The sequence below is a fragment of the Cygnus atratus genome, unplaced genomic scaffold (genome assembly GCF_013377495.2).
Source record: "Cygnus atratus isolate AKBS03 ecotype Queensland, Australia unplaced genomic scaffold, CAtr_DNAZoo_HiC_assembly HiC_scaffold_126, whole genome shotgun sequence".
NCBI classification, from domain to species: domain Eukaryota; kingdom Metazoa; phylum Chordata; class Aves; order Anseriformes; family Anatidae; genus Cygnus; species Cygnus atratus.
The window spans coordinates 27,995-43,710 of NW_026109719.1; the positions used below are offsets into that span (position 1 = coordinate 27,995).

At 64.5% G+C, this 15,716-nt stretch overlaps 3 protein-coding genes and 1 gene segment (V, D, J or C); 2 read left to right on the top strand and 2 right to left on the bottom strand.

Moving 5' to 3' along the window:
• Window positions 1-3,193: 3,193 nt before the first annotated feature.
• LOC118261141 (uncharacterized) lies at window positions 3,194-4,359 on the bottom strand. Its single transcript, XM_035571818.1, has 3 exons — window positions 4,293-4,359; window positions 3,840-4,166; window positions 3,194-3,525 (listed from the first exon to the last, which is right to left on the bottom strand). Exons 1-3 carry the CDS (start codon window positions 4,357-4,359, stop codon window positions 3,194-3,196), a joined length of 726 nt encoding a protein of 241 aa, XP_035427711.1.
• Window positions 4,360-5,933: 1,574 nt separating this feature from the next.
• On the top strand, window positions 5,934-8,275 carry LOC118261140 (uncharacterized). Its single transcript, XM_035571817.1, has 5 exons — window positions 5,934-5,973; window positions 6,587-6,916; window positions 6,999-7,295; window positions 7,747-7,868; window positions 8,243-8,275. Exons 1-5 carry the CDS (start codon window positions 5,934-5,936, stop codon window positions 8,273-8,275), a joined length of 822 nt encoding a protein of 273 aa, XP_035427710.1.
• A 3,393-nt stretch (window positions 8,276-11,668) lies between these two features.
• Window positions 11,669-13,039, bottom strand: LOC118261139 (uncharacterized). The gene is made up of 3 exons (XM_035571816.2): window positions 12,835-13,039; window positions 12,315-12,641; window positions 11,669-12,000 (listed from the first exon to the last, which is right to left on the bottom strand). The coding sequence occupies exons 1-3, from the start codon at window positions 13,037-13,039 to the stop codon at window positions 11,669-11,671; spliced, it is 864 nt and encodes a 287-aa protein (XP_035427709.2).
• Window positions 13,040-14,408: 1,369 nt separating this feature from the next.
• LOC118261138 (probable non-functional immunoglobulin kappa variable 6D-41) lies at window positions 14,409-15,704 on the top strand (the record flags this gene model as incomplete). The annotated part of the segment is given in 3 exon segments: window positions 14,409-14,448; window positions 15,062-15,391; window positions 15,474-15,704. Coding segments are annotated over 3 exon segments (601 nt in total), but the record flags the coding sequence as incomplete, so codon positions are not given.
• Between the last annotated feature and the right edge of the window lie 12 nt (window positions 15,705-15,716).

A 15,716-nucleotide genomic window follows, 5' to 3' on the forward strand; every position in this document is an offset into this window, starting at 1 on the left:
TGGGTTCCTCTTCTACAATCTTTCAAGCCAAACGCCAGGCGGACGGGGCGAGCTGGTGCTGCGGGAGCTGTGTCCGGCTGTGGTGGGGGCAGCCAGGGCACCTCAAGCAGCCCCAAACCCCTTTTCCCCCCTTCCACACCCCCAGGAGCAGGTCTGGGTGGGCAATGTGCCGTTTTCCTGCTGGATTTCCCTGCTTGGCTTCATGGCAGAGGGGGCGGAGGAATGCTGAGAGCGCTGCGGGAAGCTCGATAGCCATGAGAAAGCGCGTGCAAATAATAAAACTCATGATTTCTTGGTAAGCAAGCGAGGTCTCGGCTTCATTGGGATTGCTCCTTGCGCTACCCTGTGTGACAGCTAAAGGGAGGTGGGGGGGTGGCGATGTACGTGAGGCAGGGGCTGGACTGTGTGGAACTTCAAGTTGCGATGGCAAAGTTGAGAGCCTCTGGGGAAGGATTAAGGGACGAAGAAATAAAGGGGATGTCGTTGTGGGAGTCTATCACAGACCACCTGGCCAGGACGACAACCGCGATGAATTATTCTTTGCGGAACTAAGAGATGCCTCGAGATCAACTCCCCTTGTCCTTAAGGGGGACTTCAACTTGCCAGACGTCAGCTGGGATCACCACATGGCCGACGCGAGCAAGTCCAGGAGGTTCCTAAAGCACCTAGATGATAACTTCTTGGTGCAGGTGCTAAGGGAGCCAACTAGGAAAGGTGCCCTCCTTGATCTGTTGCTGGAGAACAGAGAGGGTCTTCTGGGGGACGTGGCCATTGGCGGCCGTCTCGGCCATAGTGACCATGAAGTGGTTGAGTTTAAAATTGACGGCGAGAGAAGGAAAACTGCCACCAAAACTTCAACCCTGGATATGGGGAAAGCAGGCTTCAGGCTGCTCAGGGAACTAATCAGCAAGGTCCCCTGGGAAACTGCTTTTGAAGGCACTGGCGTCCATCAGTGCTGGTCAGTCTTTAAGCACTGCCTCCTAAAAGCACAGGATCAGGCAATTCCAAAATTTCGGAAGTCAGGCAAGCGGGGCAGAAGGCCGGCCTGGCTGACCAGGGATCTTCTACTGGAGCTTAGGCGAAAAAAGAAAATGTACGGCTGCTGGAAGGAGGGTCAGGCGACGTGGAAGGAATACAGGGACACTGTTCACGTTTGGAGGGAGAAAATTCGTGTGGCCAAAGCCCAACTAGAGTTGAAGCTGGCCAAGTCTGTGGGAGCAAATTTGCCGACGACACCAAACTTGGAGGTGTTGTAGACTCGGCTGAGGGTGGAAAGGCCTTGCAGAGAGATCTGGACAGGTTGGAGAGCTGGGCGATCACCAACCGCATGAAGTTTAAGAACAGCAAGCGCCAGGTCCTGCACGGGACGCTGGAGAGCAGCCCCGCAGAGAGGGATCTGGGGGTCGTGGTTGACAGCAAGTTGAATATGAGCCAGCAGTGTGCCCTGGCAGCCAGGAGGGCCAACCGTATCCTGGGGTGCATCAAGCACGGCATCGCTGGTCGGTCGAGGGAAGTGATTGTCCCGCTCTACTCTGCGCTGGTGCGGCCTCACCTCGAGCACTGCGTGCAGTTATGGGCACCACAGTACAAAAGAGATGTAAAACTGTTGGGGAGTGTCCAGAGGAGGGCGACAAAGATGGTGAAGGGCCTAGAGGGGAAGACGTGTGAGGAGCGGCTGAGGTCACTTGGCCTGTTCAGCCTGGAGAAGAGGAGGCTGAGGGGAGACCTCATCGCGGCCTACAGCTTCCTCGCGAGGGGGAGCGGAGGGGCAGGCGCCGACCTGTTCTCCTCAGTCACCAGTGATAGGACCCGCGGGAATCCCCTCGTGCCGCAGGGGGCTCCTGCGGGAAGCGCCCGCCCCACCTACCTCTCCGCCCGCTGCGCGGCCCCGCAGGGCGCGGGGTCCCCGTCCCAGCACCTGTGGGTGTGGGAGCCGTGGGGAGCAGGCCTGGGGCTTCCCCACCAGCCCCAGGCACCAGTAGCGGCGTTTCTCGTGGGGGGCGTTGATTTTTGAGTTCAATCTCGATTTCCTCCTCATTTGAGGTTCTATCTCTTTATTCCCTCCCCGTTTGAGCTTCAATCTCTGTATTCACTCCTTGTTTGAGGTTCAACCCCATGATTTAATCCTCATTTTAGCTTCAATCTCTTAATTAATACCACATTTGAAGTTCAACCCCATTATTTACTCCTCGTTTGAGGTTCAATCTCTTTATTAACGCCACATTTGAGGTCCAATCCCGTTATTCACTCCTCCTTCGAGCTCCAGTCTCGTTATCTCCCCCTCGTTTGAGGTTCAATCCCGTTCCTTCTTCCCCCTTGTCGTGGTGGCCGGGGCAGCCGCAGCCTCCCGGGGCTGCACGGTGCCGCCACCGAGGCCTTGGGGCCCAGCCCCGTGGGTCACGGCGCTGCCTTCGCTGGGGTGGCGAAGCGGAGCTGGGTGTACGTCAGCTCTCCCTGCGGGCACCAACGCCATCAGAGCGACCCTGACCCCAGCCCCACAACCCCTGTGGGGCTATGGCCACCCCCTGGTGCCCGCCGCTGCCCCTGCCCGGCCCCGCTATCGCCACCACCCAGTGTGGGGACACCCGGGGAACGCACGGCCTCACCTGCTGGTGCTGGGGTGCAGGAGGGTCCGGGGCTCTGGGCCGGAGTCCTGGCGGGGACAGAGACGTGTCCCCAGCATGGGGACGGAGGGGAAATGGGGATGGAGGTGGGGGAGCGGGGTGCAAGGCAGCAGGGGATGGCCGAGGGCACGGGGGGCCGTCACCCCCAGCCCCTGCTTGGCTCCTTACCCGTCCGTGCGCGGAGGAGGCAGCAGACGCTGATGCTGAGGCCGAGCAGCAGCAGCGCCCCGGCTGCGGCCATGGCCACGGCACTTGGTGTCGTGCAGGCACCTGGGGGGGGTGGCTTGTCCCAGCCATCTTCTGACCCCCACTGTCCCCCCCACTGCCCTCTCCCATACCCCAACATCCCCCCGTCGCCCCCCATTATCCCCCATCGCCCCCCAACATCCCCCATCGCCCCCCATTATCCCACCATCGCCCCCCAATATACCCCCATCGCCCCCCAACATCCCCCCATTGCCCCCAACATGCCCCCATTCCCCCCACTGATTCCCCGGGCCACACCATCCCCACTGCCTCAGTTTCCCCACATGTGCCCCAGCTCCGAGGAGCTGCCGGGGAAGGGGGGGTCACCCCATCTGCCCTCTCCCCTGTTCACCTCCGTGCCCAGGCTCATGCTCACCCTTGGCCCCGTGCAGCTCCACGCTCCTCCGGACGGGGGGACCGGAGGCATTGAAGCGCACCTCGCAGAGCCCCCCCGTGCTCCCAGCGATGCCCGCGGGGCTGATGAGCAGCTCTGTGCTGTCCCCCAGCCCCAGCACCTCCTGGGCTCGGGTGCCCCCCGGCCAGGAGACGAGGACAGGGCCGCTGGTGTTGCCCACGGCACAGACCAGGCCGGGGGGGTCTGAAGGGGAGCCGTGGGGCGCCAGCACCCGCACCCAGCTCTGGGCCCTCCAGCTGTCTGCACAAACGAGAGCAGGGGCTTGGTGGGCTCTGATGTGGGCAGAGACCCCGCGCCCCCCTGGGGACCCCGGCACAGTGACACGAGGGGCATGAGGGTTGGGGGTCCCTGCAATGGGGAGAAATGGGGGTCCCATCCAACATAGGGACATGGGTGCAGACTGTGCGATGGGGGGACTTGGGGGGTCGCAGCCAATGGACAGTACGGGAGGGGACCATCCACTAGGAGTCACGGGGGATCCCCATCCAACACGGGGGGGCTCGGGGGTACATGTGGGGGTCCCCCCACCACCCCCAGCCCAGCTGGCCCCCTACCTCCCACGATCAGCGCGGTGCCGTTGCCGAACTTCAGACTGGAGCCGATGTTGTAGGCGCAGAGGTAGAGGCCGGTGTGGTCGGGGCGGGCAGCAGCGATGTGCAGCACGGCGCGTTGCCTCGTGTACTCACAGGAAAATCCCTCCTGAGCCTCCTGGATGCAGCTGAGGATCAGCCGGGGCCGTTCCCCACGGCCTTGCCGGTACCAGAGCACTTTGCCTCTGCCATCGAACTTCTCATCCGGAATGCAGCCGATCTCCACCGTGGCCCCGGGCTCCATGAAGAGGACGGGCTGGGGCTGCTGCAGCACCAGCGGTGCTGCCGGCACTGCAGGGACCGACCGGGGGCTCATTCACCGCCTGCCCCCTAAGCCCAGCCCATGCTCCCACCACCCGGGGGGCACTCGGAAAGCAACAGAAGCCCCCTCTCCCCAGCCCCTGCCCCGATGCTCACCCAGCCAGAGCAGCAGCAGCCCCGTGGCCAGCAGTGCCTTCGCGCAGGAGAAACCCAGGGGCGCCATCGTCGTGCTCGTCCCAGCCCTTCTGCAGGGCGGCCGAGTGCACCGGGACCTGAGGCTGCCCGAAGCGCGAGGCCCCGGCAGTGAAGCCCCCCAGCCGTGTGGACACGGTGTGCCCACGAAGGACGCGGTGTCCCCACGAGGGATGCGTCCTCCCCACGCGCCGCTGCCGGCAGCTGTGGGGCGCATCGCCGGGTGCAGAGCTCATGTCAGCTTGCTGGCACGGACCCACATCCGGTAGGAAAATTTGGGTTTTAACCATTTTTGTGATGCTCAGGGCCGGAGGCGGCCCCTCAAAGGCCCCGCGGCGCCCTCTGATGCCCACCCCCAAATACTCGACACGAAGGAAGAAGCCAGCCCCAGCGCTGGGCACTACAAACCACAGCGCACCGTGCCGCCGCTCGTGCTTTGGGGAAACCGCAGCGCAGAGGCTGGAGAGCTGCCTCGGGGCGGGGGTGGCTGCACCCCCAGCCCCGGCCCCCGCAGCCATCCTCACGTCAGCCAAAGTGACCTTAACGGTGACGTTCAAAGGGCCGGGGACTGAAGGCGAGAGGCAACTTTGGTCCCCATCCCCCTGCCCTGCTTTCCTGTTGTGGTTCGGCAAACGTGGCTCTTTGCTAAACCGGCGCCGAACTTTGGCGACAAAAACCTTCAAACCCAACGGTTTGCTGGCAGCGGAGTGGGGGGGCAGGGGTTCTGTGCGAATAAACAGCAGAGAAGTGACAAAATCAACAAGGCGAGGCTGACCGCAGCGCTCCTCGGCTCAGGCAGCTCCGCACCCAGCCTCCAGCTGCTGCAACGAGGCCGAGCCTCCGCGAGCCGCCTTTGCCCCGCCAGTGCCCGCCGGCTCCCCGGGGCCCTGCCCAGCCCAGAGGCACCTCGCCGCCCGCCCCGGTGCTCGTCGTGCTCCTCTCCAGAGCAGAACTGTGCCCGCACGCGTCCCCGTCCACGTGGCGCGGCCTCGTGAGGTTTGCTCCAGCCTGAAGGCCACGAGCGGCCGCGGTGCCGAGCTGCGAGAGAGGAAGAACCAGGGGACGATGCCCGGGGCTCCTTGGGGCGATGCGCAGGCAGACAAAGCGCAGCAGGACCCCCCCGGTGCAATTAGGAGCTGCAATTAAATTCCATTCCGCGAGCAGGAGCGGGGCGCGCGGCCCATCGAGCACTTGCGGCGGGGGCGAAGGAGGCCGGGGCTGCGCCCGCCGCCCCGTTTCGCTTTCTAAGCTCCGTCCCCGTGCCAGGCATCGCCTCCCTCTCTGCCTCTGCGACCCCAGGTGACAGCCAGGCTCCAGGACGTCCTCATCCCGCTGGCTGCTGGACCCGGCCATCGGCTTCGCCCTTCGCTGAACCCGAGCAAAACCTTCGCCTTCCCCGCAGGACGCCGCAGAGCTGCGCCTCGCGCCGCGGCACGCGGAGCCTGGGAGCCGGCCCCTGCACGGCCAGGGCAGGGTGAGGGGCTCGGGGCTGCTGTGAGACCTGAGCCCTCGTCCCACGCCCAGCAAAAATCTCCCTTCTGCCTGCTCAAAGCTTTTTGCAGGACCCGAGAGGTGACCGAGGAGCGTGGCCAGCCCCAGCCGGAGATGTGCAGCCTGCCCGGGGTTATCCTGCTCCTCCTGACAGGTACGTCCCGCTCCACGAATGCTCCAGCCTTGCTTTCTGCTACGCTAAACCCGCTTGGGATCGTCCGAAGCGGCTTAACACCAGCCTGAGCCGGCGGGCAGAGGGAGGGGAGGCAGCCGTGGGGCTTACGCGCATCAGAGGTTTGCTGAACGAGTTTCCCTGAAGCATTTTCAACGCGATCTCTTCTAAAGCCTGAGCGCGGCGGCTGTGCAAAACCCACCCCGGGGTGCTGCTGCCTCTCCGAGAGGCAGGACTTGCCTCCCGAATGCCGAAGCACAGCGGGCTTCTCACACGCCGTGCCAGGCGCTGCTCCAGCCCTGACTTTTTTTGCCTGCAAACCTCGTTTGCCGTGGAGGAAGCACAGACGATCCCATCTGCACCCGAGCGCGCGGGGCCCCGGCGCTGCTGGCTGCCCTCCCCTGTGTTTCGCGTTGTGCATTTTGTGGGGGTGATGCTCTGCCTCGGGGCTGAGGAAGGCGGATCGCTGTGGCATGCCAATTTCGCACTGAACCCCCCCAACCCCGCTGGTTTGGAGCCAGAAGCCGACAGCCCGATGCGCAAGGGTGACCCCGTGGCACCGGCTGCTGCGCTCAGACCCGCTCCTCCCGTGCAGGAGCCGCCTCTGCGGAGGAGCCGCGGATCTGGCAGAGCCCAGTGCAGCTCTGGCTGCCCCCCGGGGCGACGGTGGAGCTGAGCTGCAACATCTCGGGCAGCCCATGGGTCGCCAATTGGTACAGGGAGAAGCCGGACGGCAGCTTGGAATGGATTTACCAGAGCACAGAGTCCTCGAAACCAAAGGGGAGATACTCAGGGACGGTGAGAGCACCGGGATTTTTCTCCTTTAATATCAGCGATGTGCAGCGTGAGGACTCTGGGTCTTATTACTGCACCTCCTCCGTGTCGCACTCCCACTTCGGGGACGGGACCAGGCTCCTCGTCACAGGTGAGCGCGGCAGCGTGCGGCGGTGCTGGGGACATCCCTGGGGACATCCCTGGGGACACCGGGTTTTCCCACCCACTTTTAGATGCCACGGAGCCCAAGCTCTCCATCCTGGTGCCCGTGGACGCGGAGGAGCCCTCGGACGTTGTCCCCCTGCTGTGCCACCTCCACGACCTCCCCAGGGGCTGGGACACCGTCCGCTGGCACCACGGCAGGGACACCCCGGTGACGGCTGAGGCCGTGGACGAGCGCGGGGTCCTCGGCGCCTGGAGCCTCACCTGGGTCTCGGCCGAGCGCTGGGACGGGGCCGCGGCGTGCACGGCCACGGAGCACGGCACGGGCAGGAACGTCAGCGGGGCTGTCAGCGGGACCGTCAGCACGGGTCAGCTCGAGCAGCAGCCCCCTTGGGACCGCGGGCTTTGCTCTGTGCTTGGTCTGTGCTTGCAGGGACTATAAGCCCCGAACGCCCCCGTCCCATTGCTTCTGCTGCTGCAGTCTGTAGCAAAACACAGCAGAGGACGCGGGGAGGTTCCTGGGTCCATCATCCTGCTCCACAGCAGGACTCGGCCTCTCTCAGCCCATCACAGCCCGGTTCTTCCAGCCTTTCCTCACAAGGAAGATCTGGAAATCTCTTTTCCCCGTCTCTCTGGGCTCCCCATGCGCTGAAACGCTCCAAACGATGCCCTGGCCACATCGCCCCGCGGTGCAGCCGCTTCTCTCCTCCTCCCTTCCCCCGGCCGCCCCGCTGCTGCGCTCGGGCGCTCGACCAAAGCCCGGTCCCAGCTCTGTGAACCGCTTCCAACGTCTCCTTCTCCTCCCCTCCCTCCCTGCAGCAGGATGCTTCCTGTGGCTGCTGGCGTTCGTGCCGCCCGGCGCCGCCGTCCTCGGGTTGATCCGGTGGGCATCCCGGCTCCGCCGAAGGCCGGCCCGCGCGGTGCTGAGACGGGGCCCGGAGGTGAGCTGCTTCCCCAGCCCCCGGCACGAGGCGCCGTGAGGTGGTTCTGCGCCTCGCGGGTTGGCCTCGGCTCTCGGCAAGGCAGGAGGAAGGAGCTCAAAAGCAGCCCGGCTGGGGGCTTTGGCGCGGGCAAAGCATCCCCTGCAGGTGCAGGTGCAGCGCTGCCCCAGCGCCTTTTGCTCCGCACCCCGTCCGGCCCCGCTCTGCCTTCGCTCACGTTACGGAAGCGCTTGGGAGCAGTTGCTCCAGGGTGCACGAGTGCAAGTGCGAGCAGGGCACGGGGCACGCGCTCGTTTCTCCCCAGCCGTCGCCGGGAAGGGCTCCCCGGTGCGGGGCGAGGGTTTAACCACGCGCCTTCTCGCTTTCTGTTGCAGACCGAGTGCGAGTACGCGGCGGTGGGGCACTGAGAAGCCCTTTCCCCGCGCCCGCTCTGCCAGAACCCGCTCACGCCTGCGGTCTGCAAAGCAGCTAAAAAAAGAGAGGAAAGGGAAAGTTGTGGGATCCTGCGCTTTGCGGCGATGGGGACTGGGCGGGCACGGCCCCAGCGCGTGGCGAGATCCCCGCAGATCTTTCCTAGCCTGCTGGGCAGTGCTTTTAGCGGACAGTTTGGGTTCCTCTTCTACAATCTTTCAAGCCAAACGCCAGGCGGACGGGGCGAGCTGGTGCTGCGGGAGCTGTGTCCGGCTGTGGTGGGGGCAGCCAGGGCACCTCAAGCAGCCCCAAACCCCTTTTCCCCCCTTCCACACCCCCAGGAGCAGGTCTGGGTGGGCAATGTGCCGTTTTCCTGCTGGATTTCCCTGCTTGGCTTCATGGCAGAGGGGGAGGAGGAATGCTGAGAGCGCTGCGGGAAGCTCGATAGCCATGAGAAAGCGCGTGCAAATAATAAAACTCATGATTTCTTGGTAAGCAAGCGAGGTCTCGGCTTCATTGGGATTGCTCCTTGCGCTACCCTGTGTGACAGCTAAAGGGAGGTGGGGGGGTGGCGATGTACGTGAGGCAGGGGCTGGACTGTGTGGAACTTCAAGTTGCGATGGCAAAGTTGAGAGCCTCTGGGGAAGGATTAAGGGACGAAGAAATAAAGGGGATGTCGTTGTGGGAGTCTATCACAGACCACCTGGCCAGGACGACAACCCCGATGAATTATTCTTTGCGGAACTAAGAGATGCCTCGAGATCAACTCCCCTTGTCCTTAAGGGGGACTTCAACTTGCCAGACGTCAGCTGGGATCACCACATGGCCGACGCGAGCAAGTCCAGGAGGTTCCTAAAGCACCTAGATGATAACTTCTTGGTGCAGGTGCTAAGGGAGCCAACTAGGAAAGGTGCCCTCCTTGATCTGTTGCTGGAGAACAGAGAGGGTCTTCTGGGGGACGTGGCCATTGGCGGCCGTCTCGGCCATAGTGACCATGAAGTGGTTGAGTTTAAAATTGACGGCGAGAGAAGGAAAACTGCCACCAAAACTTCAACCCTGGATATGGGGAAAGCAGGCTTCAGGCTGCTCAGGGAACTAATCAGCAAGGTCCCCTGGGAAACTGCTTTTGAAGGCATTGGCGTCCATCAGTGCTGGTCAGTCTTTAAGCACTGCCTCCTAAAAGCACAGGATCAGGCAATTCCAAAATTTCGGAAGTCAGGCAAGCGGGGCAGAAGGCCGGCCTGGCTGACCAGGGATCTTCTACTGGAGCTTAGGCGAAAAAAGAAAATGTACGGCTGCTGGAAGGAGGGTCAGGCGACGTGGAAGGAATACAGGGACACTGTTCACGTTTGGAGGGAGAAAATTCGTGTGGCCAAAGCCCAACTAGAGTTGAAGCTGGCCAAGTCTGTGGGAGCAAATTTGCCGACGACACCAAACTTGGAGGTGTTGTAGACTCGGCTGAGGGTGGAAAGGCCTTGCAGAGAGATCTGGACAGGTTGGAGAGCTGGGCGATCACCAACCGCATGAAGTTTAAGAACAGCAAGCGCCAGGTCCTGCACGGGACGCTGGAGAGCAGCCCCGCAGAGAGGGATCTGGGGGTCGTGGTTGACAGCAAGTTGAATATGAGCCAGCAGTGTGCCCTGGCAGCCAGGAGGGCCAACCGTATCCTGGGGTGCATCAAGCACGGCATCGCTGGTCGGTCGAGAGAAGTGATTGTCCCGCTCTACTCTGCGCTGGTGCGGCCTCACCTCGAGCACTGCGTGCAGTTATGGGCACCACAGTACAAAAGAGATGTAAAACTGTTGGGGAGTGTCCAGAGGAGGGCGACAAAGATGGTGAAGGGCCTAGAGGGGAAGACGTGTGAGGAGCAGCTGAGGTCACTTGGCCTGTTCAGCCTGGAGAAGAGGAGGCTGAGGGGAGACCTCATCGTGGCCTACAGCTTCCTCGCGAGGGGGAGCGGAGGGGCAGGCGCCGACCTGTTCTCCTCAGTCACCAGTGATAGGACCCGCGGGAATCCCCTCGTGCCGCAGGGGGCTCCTGCGGGAAGCGCCCGCCCCACCTACCTCTCCGCCCGCTGCGCGGCCCCGCAGGGCGCGGGGTCCCCGTCCCAGCACCTGTGGGTGTGGGAGCCGTGGGGAGCAGGCCTGGGGCTTCCCCACCAGCCCCAGGCACCAGTAGCGGCGTTTCTCGTGGGGGCGTTGATTTTTGAGTTCAATCTCGATTTCCTCCTCATTTGAGGTTCTATCTCTTTATTCCCTCCCCGTTTGAGCTTCAATCTCTGTATTTACTCCTTGTTTGAGGTTCAACCCCATGATTTAATCCTCATTTTAGCTTCAATCTCTTAATTAATACCACATTTGAAGTTCAACCCCATTATTTACTCCTCGTTTGAGGTTCAATCTCTTTATTAACGCCACATTTGAGGTCCAATCCCGTTATTCACTCCTCCTTCGAGCTCCAGTCTCGTTATCTCCCCCTCGTTTGAGGTTCAATCCCGCTCCTTCCTCCCCCTTGTCGTGGTGGCCGGGGCAGCCGCAGCCTCCCGGGGCTGCACGGTGCCGCCACCGAGGCCTTGGGGCCCAGCCCCGTGGGTCACGGCGCTGCCTTCGCTGGGGTGGCGAAGCGGAGCTGGGCGTACGTCAGCTCTCCCTGCGGGCACCAACGCCATCAGAGCGACCCTGACCCCAGCCCCACAACCCCTGTGGGGCTATGGCCATCCCCTGGTGCCCGCCGCTGCCCCTGCCCGGCCCCGCTATCGCCACCACCCAGTGTGGGGACACCCGGGGAACGCACGGCCTCACCTGCTGGTGCTGGGGTGCAGGAGGGTCCGGGGCTCTGGGCCGGAGTCCTGGCGGGGACAGAGACGTGTCCCCAGCATGGGGACGGAGGGGAAATGGGGATGGAGGTGGGGGAGCGGGGTGCAAGGCAGCAGGGGATGGCCGAGGGCACGGGGGGCCGTCACCCCCAGCCCCTGCTTGGCTCCTTACCCGTCCGTGCGCGGAGGAGGCAGCAGACGCTGATGCTGAGGCCGAGCAGCAGCAGCGCCCCGGCTGCGGCCATGGCCACGGCACTTGGTGTCGTGCAGGCACCTGGGGGGGTGGCTTGTCCCAGCCATCTTCTGACCCCCACTGTCCCCCCCACTGCCCTCTCCCATACCCCAACATCCCCCCGTCGCCCCCCATTATCCCACCATCGCCCCCCAACATCCCCCCATCGCCCCCCATTATCCCACCATCGCCCCCCAATATACCCCCATCGCCCCCCAACATCCCCCCATTGCCCCCAACATGCCCCCATTCCCCCCACTGATTCCCCGGGCCACACCATCCCCACTGCCTCAGTTTCCCCACATGTGCCCCAGCTCCGAGGAGCTGCCGGGGAAGGGGGGGTCACCCCATCTGCCCTCTCCCCTGTTCACCTCCGTGCCCAGGCTCGTGCTCACCCTTGGCCCCGTGCAGCTCCACGCTCCTCCGGACGGGGGGACCGGAGGCATTGAAGCGCACCTCGCAGAGCCCCCCCGTGCTCCCAGCGATGCCCGCGGGGCTGATGAGCAGCTCTGTGCTGTCCCCCAGCCCCAGCACCTCCTGGGCTCGGGTGCCCCCCGGCCAGGAGACGAGGACAGGGCCGCTGGTGTTGCCCACGGCACAGACCAGGCCGGGGGGGTCTGAAGGGGAGCCGTGGGGCGCCAGCACCCGCACCCAGCTCTGGGCCCTCCAGCTGTCTGCACAAACGAGAGCAGGGGCTTGGTGGGCTCCGATGTGGGCAGAGACCCCGCGCCCCCCTGGGGACCCCGGCACAGTGACACGAGGGGCATGAGGGTTGGGGGTCCCTGCAATGGGGAGAAATGGGGGTCCCATCCAACATAGGGACATGGGTGCGGACTGTGCGATGGGGGGACTTGGGGGGTCGCAGCCAATGGACAGTACGGGAGGGGATCATCCACTAGGAGTCACGGGGGATCCCCATCCAACACGGGGGGGCTCGGGGGTACATGTGGGGGTCCCCCCACCACCCCCAGCCCAGCTGGCCCCCTACCTCCCACGATCAGCGCGGTGCCGTTGCCGAACTTCAGACTGGAGCCGATGTTGTAGGCGCAGAGGTAGAGGCCGGTGTGGTCGGGGCGGGCAGCAGCGATGTGCAGCACGGCGCGTTGCCTCGTGTACTCACAGGAAAATCCCTCCTGAGCCTCCTGGATGCAGCTGAGGATCAGCCGGGGCCGTTCCCCACGGCCTTGCCGGTACCAGAGCACTTTGCCTCTGCCATCGAACTTCTCATCCGGAATGCAGCCGATCTCCACCGTGGCCCCGGGCTCCATGAAGAGGACGGGCTGGGGCTGCTGCAGCACCAGCGGTGCTGCCGGCACTGCAGGGACCGACCGGGGGCTCATTCACCGCCTGCCCCCTAAGCCCAGCCCATGCTCCCACCACCCGGGGGGCACTCGGAAAGCAACAGAAGCCCCCTCTCCCCAGCCCCTGCCCCGATGCTCACCCAGCCAGAGCAGCAGCAGCCCCGTGGCCAGCAGCGCCTTCGCGCAGGAGAAACCCAGGGGCGCCACCGTCGTGCTCGTCCCAGCCCTTCTGCAGGGCGGCCGAGTGCACCGGGACCTGAGGCTGCCCGAAGCGCGAGGCCCCGGCAGTGAAGCCCCCCAGCCGTGTGGACACGGTGTGCCCACGAAGGACGCGGTGTCCCCACGAGGGATGCGTCCTCCCCACGCGCCGCTGCCGGCAGCTGTGGGGCGCATCGCCGGGTGCAGAGCTCATGTCAGCTTGCTGGCACGGACCCACATCCGGTAGGAAAATTTGGGTTTTAACCATTTTTGTGATGCTCAGGGCCGGAGGCGGCCCCTCAAAGGCCCCGCGGCGCCCTCTGATGCCCACCCCCAAATACTCGACACGAAGGAAGAAGCCAGCCCCAGCGCTGGGCACTACAAACCACAGCGCACCGTGCCGCCGCTCGTGCTTTGGGGAAACCGCAGCGCAGAGGCTGGAGAGCTGCCTCGGGGCGGGGGTGGCTGCACCCCCAGCCCCGGCCCCCGCAGCCATCCTCACGTCAGCCAAAGTGACCTTAACGGTGACGTTCAAAGGGCCGGGGACTGAAGGCGAGAGGCAACTTTGGTCCCCATCCCCCTGCCCTGCTTTCCTGTTGTGGTTCGGCAAACGTGGCTCTTTGCTAAACCGGCGCCGAACTTTGGCGACAAAAACCTTCAAACCCAACGGTTTGCTGGCAGCGGAGTGGGGGGGCAGGGGTTCTGTGCGAATAAACAGCAGAGAAGTGACAAAATCAACAAGGCGAGGCTGACCGCAGCGCTCCTCGGCTCAGGCAGCTCCGCACCCAGCCTCCAGCTGCTGCAACGAGGCCGAGCCTCCGCGAGCCGCCTTTGCCCCGCCAGTGCCCGCCGGCTCCCCGGGGCCCTGCCCAGCCCAGAGGCACCTCGCCGCCCGCCCCGGTGCTCGTCGTGCTCCTCTCCAGAGCAGAACTGTGCCCGCACGCGTCCCCGTCCACGTGGCGCGGCCTCGTGAGGTTTGCTCCAGCCTGAAGGCCACGAGCGGCCGCGGTGCCGAGCTGCGAGAGAGGAAGAACCAGGGGACGATGCCCGGGGCTCCTTGGGGCGATGCGCAGGCAGACAAAGCGCAGCAGGACCCCCCCGGTGCAATTAGGAGCTGCAATTAAATTCCATTCCGCGAGCAGGAGCGGGGCGCGCGGCCCATCGAGCACTTGCGGCGGGGGCGAAGGAGGCCGGGGCTGCGCCCGCCGCCCCGTTTCGCTTTCTAAGCTCCGTCCCCGTGCCAGGCATCGCCTCCCTCTCTGCCTCTGCGACCCCAGGTGACAGCCAGGCTCCAGGACGTCCTCATCCCGCTGGCTGCTGGACCCGGCCATCGGCTTCGCCCTTCGCTGAACCCGAGCAAAACCTTCGCCTTCCCCGCAGGACGCCGCAGAGCTGCGCCTCGCGCCGCGGCACGCGGAGCCTGGGAGCCGGCCCCTGCACGGCCAGGGCAGGGTGAGGGGCTCGGGGCTGCTGTGAGACCTGAGCCCTCGTCCCACGCCCAGCAAAAATCTCCCTTCTGCCCGCTCAAAGCTTTTTGCAGGACCCGAGAGGTGACCGAGGAGCGTGGCCAGCCCCAGCCGGAGATGTGCAGCCTGCCCGGGGTTATCCTGCTCCTCCTGACAGGTACGTCCCGCTCCACGAATGCTCCAGCCTTGCTTTCTGCTACGCTAAACCCGCTTGGGATCGTCCGAAGCGGCTTAACACCAGCCTGAGCCGGCGGGCAGAGGGAGGGGAGGCAGCCGTGGGGCTTACGCGCATCAGAGGTTTGCTGAACGAGTTTCCCTGAAGCATTTTCAGCGCGATCTCTTCTAAAGCCTGAGCGCGGCGGCTGTGCAAAACCCACCCCGGGGTGCTGCTGCCTCTCCGAGAGGCAGGACTTGCCTCCCGAATGCCGAAGCACAGCGGGCTTCTCACACGCCGTGCCAGGCGCTGCTCCAGCCCTGACTTTTTTCGCCTGCAAACCTCGTTTGCCGTGGAGGAAGCACAGACGATCCCACCTGCACCCGAGCGCGCGGGGCCCCGGCGCTGCTGGCTGCCCTCCCCTGTGTTTTGCGTTGTGCATTTTGTGGGGGTGATGCTCTGCCTCGGGGCTGAGGAAGGCGGATCGCTGTGGCATGCCAATTTCGCACTGAACCCCCCCAACCCCGCTGGTTTGGAGCCAGAAGCCGACAGCCCGATGCGCAAGGGTGACCCCGTGGCACCGGCTGCTGCGCTCAGACCCGCTCCTCCCGTGCAGGAGCCGCCTCTGCGGAGGAGCCGCGGATCTGGCAGAGCCCAGTGCAGCTCTGGCTGCCCCCCGGGGCGACGGTGGAGCTGAGCTGCAACATCTCGGGCAGCCCATGGGACGCCAATTGGTACAGGGAGAAGCCGGACGGCAGCTTGGAATGGATTTACCAGAGCACAGAGTCCTCGAAACCAAAGGGGAGATACTCAGGGACGGTGAGAGCACCGGGATTTTTCTCCTTTAGTATCAGCAATGTGCAGCGTGAGGACTCTGGGTCTTATTACTGCACCTCCTCCGTGTTGCACTCCCACTTCGGGGACGGGACCAGGCTCCTCGTCACAGGTGAGCGCGGCAGCGTGCGGCGGTGCTGGGGACATCCCTGGGGACATCCCTGGGGACACCGGGTTTTCCCACCCACTTTTAGATGCCACGGAGCCCAAGCTCTCCATCCTGGTGCCCGTGGACGCGGAGGAGCCCTCGGACGTTGTCCCCCTGCTGTGCCACCTCCACGACCTCCCCAGGGGCTGGGACACCGTCCGCTGGCACCACGGCAGGGACACCCCGGTGACGGCTGAGGCCGTGGACGAGCGCGGGGTCCTCGGCGCCTGGAGCCTCACCTGGGTCTCGGCCGAGCGCTGGGACGGGGCCGCGGCGTGCACGGCCACGG

Excerpts from the sequence above, each read along its gene's own strand:
- LOC118261141 (XM_035571818.1), bottom strand. The coding sequence starts at position 4,359 with ATGGCGCCCCTGGGTTTCTCCTGCGCGAAGGCACTGCTGGCCACGGGG. Across the intron at positions 4,167-4,292 it reads GCTGCTGCTGCTCTGGCTGG|TGCCGGCAGCACCGCTGGTG; the intron begins GTGAGCATCGGG and ends CGGTCCCTGCAG. Across the intron at positions 3,526-3,839 it reads CACCGCGCTGATCGTGGGAG|ACAGCTGGAGGGCCCAGAGC; the intron begins GTAGGGGGCCAG and ends TCGTTTGTGCAG.
- LOC118261140 (XM_035571817.1), top strand. The coding sequence starts at position 5,934 with ATGTGCAGCCTGCCCGGGGTTATCCTGCTCCTCCTGACAG. Across the intron at positions 6,917-6,998 it reads GACCAGGCTCCTCGTCACAG|ATGCCACGGAGCCCAAGCTC; the intron begins GTGAGCGCGGCA and ends ACCCACTTTTAG. Across the intron at positions 7,296-7,746 it reads CAGCGGGACCGTCAGCACGG|CAGGATGCTTCCTGTGGCTG; the intron begins GTCAGCTCGAGC and ends CCCTCCCTGCAG.
- LOC118261139 (XM_035571816.2), bottom strand. The coding sequence starts at position 13,039 with ATGAGCTCTGCACCCGGCGATGCGCCCCACAGCTGCCGGCAGCGGCGC. Across the intron at positions 12,642-12,834 it reads GGGCTGGGACGAGCACGACG|TGCCGGCAGCACCGCTGGTG; the intron begins GTGGCGCCCCTG and ends CGGTCCCTGCAG. Across the intron at positions 12,001-12,314 it reads CACCGCGCTGATCGTGGGAG|ACAGCTGGAGGGCCCAGAGC; the intron begins GTAGGGGGCCAG and ends TCGTTTGTGCAG.